Genomic DNA, 12,370 nt, shown 5'->3' with positions numbered 1-12,370 from the left:
CCTGTTGACTCATCCCACTCTCTTTATGAGGGTGCGTTAATGATGCGAGACCTCTGCCTGTCGTAGCCCGAGTCCGTGGGCAGGGACCAGGGAGGTTCTGGACCCATGTCTGACTGAGAGCGCTGCCACCGTCGCTGCCGCCGCCGCCGCCACCGCCGCCGCTGCTGGAGAGCCCTCGTCTCGGTACTTTCTAGGTGTGTGTGCGCGTGTGTGTGTGTGTGTGTGTGTGTGTGTGCACGTGCGCGTGAGACCTGGGAACCTTCTCGGGCGATCTGCGGAGTCTTTTGACCCACTGTGTCAGGTACATTTACTGAGTTACCTTCTCCAGTTCATGCTCTACGTCGGACCTTCGCACCCAGTCGGGAGACTATGTCGGTCGGATGTGCGCTTCTGAAGCTCACGTTTAAAAAAAGAAAAGAAAAAAAAATTGAAGCGAAGACATGCCGGGATATAGTGCGCATCCTTATTTGGTTGTTTTTAGGCTGGGACGACGCGACGCTGTCAGTTGTGCGCCGGGTCTGAGAGCAAAATGAAAAACCACATTACCTCAGCCCTGAAATCACAGCAGATCAAACTGGCATTTTGAAGCGAAAGAAAATTACAGGCGACGGTTTAAAAATAGACCCGCGCACCCGTTTTTAGCAGCACAATTCAGAGCCCTCGTAGGGGGAAAAAAGGGGGGGGGGGGTGACAAAAAGCTGAAATGTAGTCACTTGATTCATGTCCTCTTTCGAGAGGGGGCCTTGTTTAAGACGCGGAGGTTTAAGGTGTTATATGAAAAGTCTCGCAGTCGGGGGGAAACTAGATCTAGTAATTACATCCTCAAAGAGTCGGCATTGTGGCTTTCCGGTTGCCACGGCCTCTTTGCGGCCAGGCTCCTGGATGTTTTCTTTCGAAACAGGACCCATCACCGAATATGCGAGCGGGCTCCCAATGCACAATGCAGACACTAGCACCGTGGAAGAGGGGGGCGGGGGGCAAAATATTCCTTTGGAGGAAGCACTGAGCTCACTTCCCTGCACTGCTGTGATGTTTGGTGCAGGAACTCGCATTGTCCTGTGGAGTCACACTTCTCTGCAACCCCCTTGCCTCTCTGGTGAGAGACGTGTACAGCTGCAGGGAGGAAGTTCAAAAGGGTCCCACTAAGCATTTCCTGTCAAGGTGCGATTGCCCCTCTCCTGAAAGGTGTGTGTGTGTGTGTGTGTGTGTGTGTGTGTGTGTGTGTGTGTGTGTGTGTGTGTGTGTGTGTGTGTGTGTGTGTGTGTGTGTGTGTGTGTGTGTGTGTGTGTCTGTGTGTCTGTGTGTGCGCGCGCGCGCTCACTGGTATGATTCCATTGAAACCCTTGAGATAAGGAGCAGGGCGATTCACTGGATGGTGATCAGGAGCTGCGGACGATTCCAAAAACAACCCGCACAAACATGGGGTCTCATTCAGAGCCCTGGGGGGGGGGGGGGGACTGTTTTGGTGTGGCCACGGGGGCTGCCACAGGCCCGGCATTGTCAGACCTAATGAATAGGCGCCGCGGAAACCGGTCGAGAGCGTGTCCTCCTCGGATAGAATAAATATAAATGTGTCCGTTGCGCCCGGCGGACGCACGCTTCCCAAATCTCAATCGTGGAAATTATTTTTTAAGGGGCGGCTTGCGGGAAAAAAAAAGGAGCGCCGTCTCTCGCGAAACCCGCCTTCGTTTTGAATGAAGAGCACCCCGCATCCTTCCTCTTGTGAGACGGGCCACCGACAGATGCATCCTGCAGCTGCACCCTCCTTCCTGTCTACACTCGAAGCCCTTTTGTCTGAAGGAGCTGCGACGGCAGAGCGGGACATGGGCAGAATTTAAATAGGCCGCCCCCCTTGAATGGAGCAGCGCTGGCGGACGAGGCGGAGAGGCTCCGGTTTCCATGGTCTTTATTCTTACTTTGTCCGCGGTGCGTTTTTTTTTTTTTTTTTTTTTTTTTCGCCCTCTGTAGCAACCTTTAAATAGCCATCCCGCTGACCGAGCTCGGCCCCCGACGCATATCGCCGCGGCGCCCCGGATGCGGGCTGTAGGTGCTCACGCCCAGCCTCCGGCTTCAAAGCATTGCGAAACCTAACGAGTCTCGTTTACTCGGCTTTTGCTGCCGTGTTTATTTTATAGTCGTCCCCCCCCTTAAGGGATTGTTTCCCCTTTTTCGCCCTCTGGCAACGCCGAAGAAAAAAGCCGCGGAAAGTCTGGGGCTTTTATCAGCCTGGCGAGCGGCGCGGCCGTGCCCTGCATGACGTGGAATAAACAGGCAGCTCTGATGAGTCGCCTCGATTGGCTTCTAAGGAGGATGTTTATGACTCTGAGCTATTTCTGCCCGGGCCTCCGCCCCGGCTGCCCGCCCTCTAGACCAGAGCGGGAGCCCGAGACTACCGTGAGTGGCGTGGGCCGGAGTCAGACGGTCGGGGGGGGGGGGGGGCACCTGGACGCGGTCAGTCTGACTCACGGAGGTGAAACTCGGAAAAAAAAACGACAAAAAAAAGAGCGTTTCCCGGCGCGCGTCCGCTGGACTGGATCCAGACGCGACGTAAATAACACACACGCACGGGACGGTTTTACAGCCTCTGGCCGCGCTGTATGTGGGATTCGTAGAACGGTGAATGACCGTGATTGCCGCTTAAACGCCTGTTGTTTGTTTCGTCGGGAAGGCGGCGTGGTAATTGAAAATAAAAGTCGGGTAAGTGACCGTGCACCGTGATGGTGAAAACATCTGTGCGCGGTCCAAACAAGAAGTGCTCTCCCGGGGGGCGGGGCGGGACCACTCTTAGGAAGTGACATTTTTGTCCATTTTTATTTATGTTTCGGTGTTTTTCTTTGGGGGGGGGGGTGACCAAGGTGACCGAGGGGCCACCGACCCTGGTGAGCGGCTTGCGATGGCAAAGTTGGCCCGAGCGCCCGTCGCGGCGGCAAGGGAACAGTGCGATGAAAGGGGAAACCGGATAAAAAGTCCTCAAAGCCGCCCCTGTGATGTCCGCGTCTGGCCCCGCCGGTCCGCTTCTGGCCTCGGCCGGCGGTGCTTACTTTTTTAAAGCTGGGGTCTTTTTTGTGCGCGGTTGGCCAGTCCAGGCGGAAGGAGCGCCGAGCGGGAGCCATCTGGCCGCCAGATGTACCTCAATCACGTCCTCAACCCCCCCGGTCTCGCTCTGCAGAGGCACGAGCCTCCGGCCTGGACCTCGCAACGTCACGGGAGATAGGAGATGGGGGGCGGGGGAATCAGAAGTTGTCCTTAACGGGCAAACGCCGCGACTGCCGCCGCTCTTAAAGTTCCATGCGAGGGGTGTTTCCCCCCCCCCTCCCTCCCTCCCTCCCGACCGAGCGAGTGATCCGGGCCCCGTAGTAGGAGGGGAGAGCCGAAGGGGGCGGCCGCGGCGGGGGTTGGGGTTGGGGTGGGGGGGGTGGGGTGGGGTGGGGTGGTGAGGAAGGAGGAAGAAGAGGTTTTTCTCTTGGATTCGGTGCCAAGTTCACACACTCTTTCGGACCATGGCGGAAAGCAAGCAGCGCAGAAAGGGGTCCGGAGGAACGCCAAGCTCGCCTCCCAGGACGTAAGATTATCCCCCCCCCCCCCCCCCCCTTTTTTTTTTCCACCCCCCGAACGATCGGGCGGCTGTTGACGGCGTGAATGCGAGTGGGAAGTGGGCAGGTCGGAAATGTTGTGGCAGGGACTCGACCGGAGCTGGAAATGACAACTTTGAGGCCGTGAGGGGAAGGTGCTGCGCGGAATTAAAGGTCTCGACCGACCGTGCTGAATTAGGGGAATGGCTTCCGCCGAAAGCTCTCTCTTTTTTTTCCTTTTGGGTAAAATTTGGACTATTGTTTTTTACTCCGCCGTGCTTTTCAAGACCATAACAGAGGTTTCCCCAGTCACACCGCCGAGTGCGCAGACGCTGCTCCGTCTTCTTTTTGACTTGGGCTTTGACTTGGACTTGCTATATTTTGGAGAAGTAGGGCTCTCTCTCTCTCTCTCTCTCTCTCTCTCCCGCTCTCTCTCTCTCTCTCTCTCTCTCTCTCTCTCTCTCTCTCTCTCTCGCTCTCTCTCTCTCTCCTCCACATGGCGAGGTCTCCCAGAGCCAGGCTGACCTGCCCACTGACTCCCAGACACAACAAAGGGGGCCGCAGTGACTCAGCCCCAATGCCTTTCAAAGCCCACTCTCTCTCTCACTCCGCAGAGAGAGAGGGAGCGAGAGAGAGAGAGGGAGAGAGGGAGCGAGAGAGAGAGAGAGAGAGAGAGAGGGAGAGGGAGAGGGAGAGGGTGAGTGGGCTCTTCGTTTCAAAGCTTTTCGACTTCACACCCGGGCGCTCTGGAGCGTCTGGGATGACAGATCCGCTCTGATGTGTTAAAGCGTTGGTGTGTGTGTGTGTGTGTGTGTGTGTGTGTGTGTGTGTGTGTGTGTGTGTGTGTGTGTGTGTGTGTGTGTGTGTGTGTGTGTGTGTGTGTGTGTGTGTGTGATATCAAGTGATTATACTGTATTTCTCATTGGTGTCCATTTGCTGTATCCTGCCGGAGAGGTGTGTGTTCTCCACGTGGGTGTGCGTGTGCGTGTGCGTGCCTGGATGTGCTCCAGCTCGTGGGCTCTTATCTCGGTGTCTCTCCGAAAGACGACAGTCGATGTTGATTCTCTCGTCGGGGGCCCGGAGCGGCGGGGCCCCGACGACACTCTGCGGCGGCTCTGCAGTGCAATTGGTTTGTTTATCCTGGGAGCTCGCTGCGAGGCTCGTGTTTACTTAGTGAGTGTGGGGCCGGTCGATGCTTAAGATTCCTGGCCGGATTGTTCCGGAGGTTATGATTAACATATAAATACAGTCACACTCAGCCACATTACTGACACACAGCGTGTTTACATCCAAGATGGAGAGGAAAAATCCCTCATCCCTTCAACTGCATGATGTTGATGTTGACTGGAAATGATTCCTGTTTGTGCATCAAGAAAAGCTTCTTTTTTTAAATTGCGTGATTAAATATGCATGATTTGGGAAGTGCTATGTGAGAATGTGTTTTTGTTTTATGCGTGTAAGATTCAAGACTGAAGATTCAGCATTCTTTATTTGTCGCGTGCAGTCGCACCGGTTAGGGACGAGCCCTGCAAAAGTAGGAAGAAAAGAAAATGTAAATCGGGAAAAAAATAAGCAAAAAGCAAACAAATATTCATAGGCCAGAGATATAAGCAAAAAAAAAAATCATAATCCCAAAAAACTGTATATGCATCTATGTACAGTGTTCAATACAGTATGTACAGTGTTTTGAATAGGGAAGAATAATAACCTAGAGTATGGATTATTATTCATCCCTGTTAAAATGAATTGTTAATTAAATATTAAGTATGTTCTTGCGATTTTACGTAATGGTAGTGATTGCAGTGTTTAGTATTTTTGTATTTATTTGTATTTAAGTCACAGAAAAAAATGTATTGAATCTGTAAGTGTGTGGCACATCAAAGAAAGCCTGTGACTCCCTAAAACGAATACACAATCGGCTCCCGCCATGAGCGCCTTCTGACTCGGCTGCCGTGTCGTCCGCGCAGCTGCTTGTGGAGCATGGGTACGACCGCCAGCGCCGTGCCGCCACCGCTCTCCCCCGCGTCGCCACTTGAGGGTGTCCATGGCAACGGGATGGCAGACAGCAGGCAGTCCCTCAGCATGAGCTCCTTCCAGACGGTCAACATCCACAGCAACAAGGCCAAGTCCATTATCACCAACAAAGTGGCACCTGTTGTCATCACGTAAGTTCCTCCCCTGAATCCACGTACTCACAATTGGGTGTTAATACGCTTTGATCAGGGTGACCCAACACACCCCACCCCCCCACCCTCCCTCCCCCGTCTTCCCCCACACCACAGTGTTTGCCCCCGTTATCATCTCATTTGTCAATCCGGGATTCAGCAGATACAGGCTCAGTCCCGGGGCAAATAGACGCCGGTAATTAAATTGCCCTTTCCCGCTGTCGAGGTCCTGGCATCACCATCTTTGTTTTGTTGTCGTCGTTGTTGTTGTTTTTTTTAGGTATAATTGCCGACAGGAATTTCAGATTCACGATGACATCCTCAAGATCAACTACAAAGTGGGTCGGATCTCGGACAACATGCCTGAGCACTATCTGGTTCAGGTGAGGAAAAGTTGTGGTGTGTGTGTGTGTGTGTGTGTGTGTGTGTGTGTGTGTGTGTGTGTGTGTGTGTGTGTGTGTGTGTGTGTGTGCGCGCGTGTGTGTGTCATCACAATATGTGTTAATACTATTTGTAAAATAAAAGTTTCTACAGATGATGGCCTGAAAAGCATCAAAAAATGGGGCTAAACTTGAATTTTTACCTGAGATAATAACCACAATCGTCATATTAATATATAACATTAAAGGCTACAAACCCTATGTGTTTTGCAAGCGTAAATCTGTATTTTGTAAATTTCCATCTCAAATTTATATTTTTCTATATATATTTATACAATACACAAAGAGGAACATTGTCATGCGTGGTTTTATGATAGGAATGCTTCCATTGAATCAGGAACGTTGTCACCCTCGTACGAGGGGCTTTGATCTCCTCTGCCTGCTCCGACAGGGCTGCTGCTGCTGCTGCTTCTTCTTCTTCTTCTTCTTCTCCTTCTCCTCCTCCTCCTCCTCCTCCTCCTCCTCCAGCCGCTGTTTCCTCAGTGTGTCAAGCCCGGAGTTTTAATTTGCAATTGCAGAATGTGGAATGGAGGCAAGAGTTGACTTTGTGATGCCTTCCTTGTGTGTGTGTGTGTGTGTGTGTGTGTGTGTGTGTGTGTGTGTGTGTGTGTGTGTGTGTGTGTGTGTGTGTGTGTGTGTGTGTGTGTGTGTGTGTGTGTGTGTGTGTGTGTGTGTGTGTGTGTCTCTCATGCTTCACAGGGAGAGTACTTCATGGTGCAGGACGTGTACAGCAAGGCCGACGTCCTCAGCACCACAGGAAGCTACGGCGCTCCCAACTTCCGCAAAGCGAGAGGGTCCTACCCGCTGTACGGGATGGGCCAGCCCAGCCTCAACGGCTTCAAGCACGTCCTCCAGCGGCTGCAGGCACAGGGCCACGAGGTGATGTTTTGTTCCCCCCATATATAATAATATATATGTCAGATGATAAATAATTTGTGACCCAAGCACATCATCGCACCCCTCCTTTGTTTGCGGCCTGCCGGACTGATTATCTGCTTCCTATTTGTCCTCCTCGCTGTCTGGCCGAGCTGCCTGCTCGCCGTGTTGTCTGTAAATATTTGTGGAGTCAAGTGCTGGGTCCCGGCTGTGGGTGGCAAACAGAAAGTCGCGGTAATGTGGCCCGTGTGGAAAAAGAATCCCCATCTGCTTACAGCCGCTGGAAAGTAACCATAATTGAAATGAATTTAACCAAATTATATATTAGCGCATTCTAAACTCCTGACTCAAGTGTTTTTTGATATTTCTTTTATTTTTTATTTTTTTTTAATGTTGGATGACAACAGTGTTTCCATTTGCCCTCGTTTGCAGCAGAAGCAGCAGCAGCCATCTTCTCTGAAGGAGCTTTTTATTTCAATTTCCATCCTTTTTTTTTTTTTTTTGGGCAAACAGGAGGTCATTTTCCTTTGTGTGAGAGAGGAGCCGGTCGTTTTCCTGCACAAGGACGGCGACTTTGTGCCCTACACCCCCAGGAGGAAGGAGAACCTGCACGAGAACCTCCACGGGCTGGGGAGCGAGGAGCTGGTGGAGGGCCTGGAGCTGACCATCAGGAAGGAGGTGACCCCAACCGCTGCAACACTTCCTCCACAGCCCCCCCCCGACCCTCGACCCAAGCACCGTTATCCAAATACGTGTCGTCCCCTCTCTTCCTCCCCTCCCCACCCCTCCCTCCTCCTCCTCCTCCTCCTCTAGCTCCACGACTTCGCCAAGCTCAGCGAGAGCGCTTTCTACGTCTACAGCGACATCGAGTACTTCAAGGACGAGCCGCAGAAGGTGACCATCACGTGCGAGGAGGACATCCACGTGACGGAGGAGGTCTATAAGAGGCCCATGTTCACCGCGCCGCACTACAGGTTGTTTACATTGTGATTTTATTCATTTATTTTTCTGTTTCTCCGCTCGGGCGCTCCGCTCTAATTGCCGCTAACGCACGCGGGGCGATCTGCCGCGGCTCGTAAAGAGGGGTTTTTGTTTGTGTGCAAAGGGAGCGAGAGAGCGCGCCGGCTGAGAGGGAGTGGCGGGGGCGGCAATTAAAGATGGCGGCACCCGGCCTTCGATCGCATTTGTTGAGTCACTTCTCTCTCATGACGTTTCCCGGGGCGAGAAGAACAGAATCTTCTCCTTCTCCCGAGTACCCGGAGGCGCTACGCTCCTGTACTGCCTCTTTAATATAGGGCGCCGGGCTCCGCGCCTCTGGGGAGTAGGCGATGCGGCCCTCGGCGGCGACCGTGATCCCTCACCGGCGTCCCTCGCGGGGACTGCACTCTCCACGTGGGGTTCGGGGGGGGGATTAGGCGAGGGGGCACGGAGGGGGGCGGTGAGCAAGGCCGGATGTCGGGTCACGTCTTGCTCGCTGTCTACACACAGTGTGCCGCCACCTACAGTACCAAAGACGGCATTTGACTAAACACCACAATATTTAGGATCGAGAAAGGGACAAATGTGATCAAATGTGTATTATTATTATTATTTTTTTAATGTGAACGTCAATCGAAAACACGAAGAAAGTCATGTTTAACTTGACATTCCTTTGCGGCAAAATCCGCAAATTTAGGGATCACTCTGGCGATCAATGTGGTAGTGTGTCACGGGTGAGGCCGGAATTTTTGTAAAGACCACAAATTACAAACACAAAATAAAAACAATGTCACTGGTTTATGAAGGACAACTCTATTAACTAAAGCGTTATGACTTCATTACCTTTTAAATACAAATAAAAATAATTGTAATGATAACTAATAATCACTGCACTGCTTTATTGTTTTGCACTATTTACTGCACTTTTTAACCATAATCACCATTATTTTAAACATGAAAATTTAGAGGCTTTAAATCTCTCGATATTAGAATGATAGTTTATTGTTCGACTATATTGTGCTGTGTGGCTCAGTATATATTGATGTGGTATTTTTCGCACATTATTGTCGCATACTATGTTTTCAAACATAATACTTGTAGTAAATAGTATGCTGGTGATGTATGATTTTATTTATTATTTTTTTATAAAAATTTTTTTTTTTGGATCTATCAACCGTAACCCTTTTATTTTCCCACGTCTTTGCAGGTACTACCGCTTGCCCCTCCCGATGGAGGGAGCGCCCCTGGAGGACGACTTTGACGCTTTCGTCAGCATACTCAGGGTAAAGTCGCTCAGAACGCTGCTCGGAGCACGACACTCACGCTTCTCACTCGTTTCTCCACCAAAACCAACCACGAAGAAGAAGCAACTTTTCCGGCCCGGGGTTTTGTGAGGGATTCATTAATCGTATCGCTTTTGACCACTTGTTTTGACGTTCCCTTCACGGAAACGAATCGGTGCTGGACTTGTGCGAGACCATCTGGAGAGGCTCAGCGAGGGCGTTTGTTTTTTTGGTTTTTTTTTTGTTTTTTTCCTCCGACACCTTCCTCACTTTTTCGATCCCACCTAATTGCACCATCCATCGCGTGCGGTCATGAACCCCGGCGGTGATCCTCCTGTCAGACGGGCTTTCGCGTCCTGCCTTTTCCAGCCTTCCGGGATGGAGCCCAGGGCCGTTCCGTTCGGTCTGCTTTCCGTCTCGCCAGCCCCTCGGCTCGGGACGTGCCCCGTCTTCTTTGTCCTGTTTTTCTGCCCTTTTATGGAGGAACTTCCCGGGGCTGCGGCGGTCGTCGAGTTCCCCATGGTTGGAGAGCGGTTCCTCTTTTGATTACAATTTTTTTTTTTCTTTCAATTTATTTTCTCTCTAAGTTGTGTGTTTATCAGTGCCACAGTCACCCCCCCCCCCTCCTCCTCCCCTCGCTCTTTCTTTTTGCCCTTCTCCGTTTTGGCAGCGTCATTCCTTTTGCTCCGTCGCGTTGGACTTTGCTTAGAATGGCGCTGCCTGGCAGGCCATGTTTGGTAAATCGGTGATTGTGGACGTTTTGGACGTTTCCCTTATTTTTCGCATTTCGTTGTAAGGCAACCCAAGCAACCTCTTAAGTTTCTACCTTGTTTCGTTGTCTTATCTAATCCCTTCTCCTCCTCTCTGGCCCTTTTTTTTTTTCCTTCCCCGTTTTCCCTTTCTCCAGGAGAGCCCCAGCCTGAGTCTGGGGAAGGACCCGTCCAGGCCTCTCCCCGCCCTGCTCTTCAGCTGCCAGGTGGGCGTCGGCCGGACCAACCTGGCCATGATCCTGGGCACGCTGGCCATGAACCGCCTGAGGTGCATGTCATCAAAAGAACCACCGTCGTAAGAGCTCTCCGTCCCCGTTCCAATTTAGTAAAACTGAAAAAAGCTGTGGTGCGGTGGACCGCAACCTCGCTTTACACTGAATCCGAAAACCAATCCGACAGTACTGTCCGACCCTCCGCCCTCCGGTGTCCAGTGTGAGTAGTGCATGCGTCTGGATTTTGTATCACAAAATATGAGCTCGTTGTCCAGTACAGCAGCGAGTAGTTTGCTTATGTTTGCTGGATGTTTCCCATAATTGAGAGTTCACCTTAATTTATATAGTGCTTGTCAAGTGTGCACAGATTAAAAAAGTCATATAAAAACAGATTTATTGATTGTGAATATGGTGACACCCAGTGTTAATTTCATTATTTAATATATACATTAATTATTGACTTTTAATTTTAAGCCCAGTTCCAATTAAAAAAAACAAAACAAAACCTCTCCAACTCTCCATAGAAACGAATGAGACTTCCGGCGAGGACTTGTCGTTTGTCGGATTCAGTGTAAAGTGTGGACATACAGCACATAAACCTAAGATTATAATAATATATTACGCCGGTGCTCAGACATTGCTCACCTCATATTTTCAGAGCTGAGGACATCGCAGCCTCCGAGCCCAAGCCGCTGTTCCGGGTCATTCAGACTCTGATCAGCAAGCTGCCGGACGGACAGCAGATCATGGAGGAGGTGGAGGAAGCCGATTTACCGCGTCACCACTTCTATCACACACAAAAGTTAATGATTATTTTATTAACATATATATATATATATATATATATATATATATATATATATATACTGTTTTCATGTCCGATAGGTTGACCAGGCCATCGACCTATGTTCAGAGATGCACAATATCAAAGAAGCGATATACGAGAACAAGAGTAAGCTGGAAGGTCTTGGAGAAGATTATCAAATCCAGGTAGGTGCTGCCCACGGCCTGCCTTCCAGCAGCACTGCAGGTTGAGTAGTTTCACTTCCAAGGCGCGCGCGGCAGTCAATACTCCCAAAATGTTATTGATTTATCAAGGTCAAGGGAACTGTTCATTGCCTTTTAATGCGGAGCGTCGGGGCGTCTCGACGACCTCCGTGCAGTTTGAGCGTTCAATCAACCATCCCGTTCATGTAAACACCGCACGCCTCGGATCCACTGCGACTGATTCTTATTGTTTATTTTTTGAAATTTTCTCCAGGGAAGCAGCACCAAAGACTACTTCCTCCATGGAACCATGCGGAGCCTGGAGCGCTATTTCTACCTGATCGTATTCAATGCGTACCTTCACGAACAGGTGAAAGCAGGAAAATAAAATGTAAAACAAACATGAAAAGAACAAATATTTGTAATTTTTTAAAATTCGTACTTTTCGTCTGTTTTATGTTTAATGTAAAGTGTCTTTGAGCATTGAGAAAAGCGCTATGCAAATAAAATGTATTATTATTATTATTATTATTGTTATTAATAACAATAATAATTAGTAATAATAATAAATTATTATTATTATTATTGTTGTTGATAAATTAAATTAATAATGATATTAATAATAATAATAATAATGTTGATGACAATAATAGTAATATTAAACTTTATGAAATGGACAATAAGTATGTCATAAGTTGAATAGGTCTAACTTTGTGTTTGTGTGCTGTGTGTGTGCTTTGCAGTATCCTCTGGCTTTTGTGTCCAGTTTCAGCCAGTGGATGTGTGGCCGGGCCTGGCTCTACAGGTTGCTGTCCTGCATGGACCTGTCGGAGCTGTCTGCCCCCGCCGACCTGGTCACCAGGGGAGCCCGCGTACTGGTGAGACCCAAACCCAAACAAGCATGAATACTAGTGATGAAAGGTTTGACCTTTTTTTTTTTTTTTTTTTTGAGAGACAGTTCTTGAGGAGTCGCTAAATAAGAGTCGTTCTATTTTTTTAACTCTTTGTTGGCTTGATTCGGTCGATGGAATGCACAAAGTTCTTCCTTTAATTCTATGAAACAATTATTGATATTTGCGGAAGAATG

At 49.8% G+C, this 12,370-nt stretch overlaps 1 protein-coding gene across 4 annotated transcripts in view; it reads left to right on the top strand.

Annotated features, from left to right (window-relative positions):
- Positions 1–12,370, top strand: part of pald1a (phosphatase domain containing paladin 1a) — a gene marked incomplete at its 3' end in the record, with an annotated part of 36,330 nt that continues 23,960 nt past the window's right edge. The window contains exons 1-12 of one of the 4 annotated variants that reach the window (XM_080021924.1): positions 1–183; positions 5,540–5,737; positions 6,018–6,120; positions 6,877–7,056; positions 7,567–7,731; positions 7,867–8,027; positions 9,239–9,314; positions 10,222–10,379; positions 10,955–11,051; positions 11,182–11,286; positions 11,558–11,653; positions 12,027–12,161. In XM_080021924.1, coding sequence (XP_079878050.1) covers positions 5,553–5,737; positions 6,018–6,120; positions 6,877–7,056; positions 7,567–7,731; positions 7,867–8,027; positions 9,239–9,314; positions 10,222–10,379; positions 10,955–11,051; positions 11,182–11,286; positions 11,558–11,653; positions 12,027–12,161 — 1,461 coding nt within the window. In that variant the 5' untranslated portion in view covers positions 1–183; positions 5,540–5,552. Of the gene's footprint in view, positions 195–3,451; positions 3,563–3,733; positions 3,747–5,539; positions 5,738–6,017; positions 6,121–6,876; positions 7,057–7,566; positions 7,732–7,866; positions 8,028–9,238; positions 9,315–10,221; positions 10,380–10,954; positions 11,052–11,181; positions 11,287–11,557; positions 11,654–12,026; positions 12,162–12,370 lie in introns of those variants that run through there. The other 3 variants (XM_080021923.1, XM_080021922.1, XM_080021925.1) reach the window with 3 other exon arrangements.

This window comes from Zeus faber, assembly GCF_960531495.2.
Source record: "Zeus faber genome assembly, chromosome: 20".
In the NCBI taxonomy this organism is placed as follows: Eukaryota; Metazoa; Chordata; class Actinopteri; order Zeiformes; family Zeidae; genus Zeus; species Zeus faber.
Note: the sequence above shows the minus strand (reverse complement) of the source record. Positions and strands in the feature narration are given on the sequence as shown.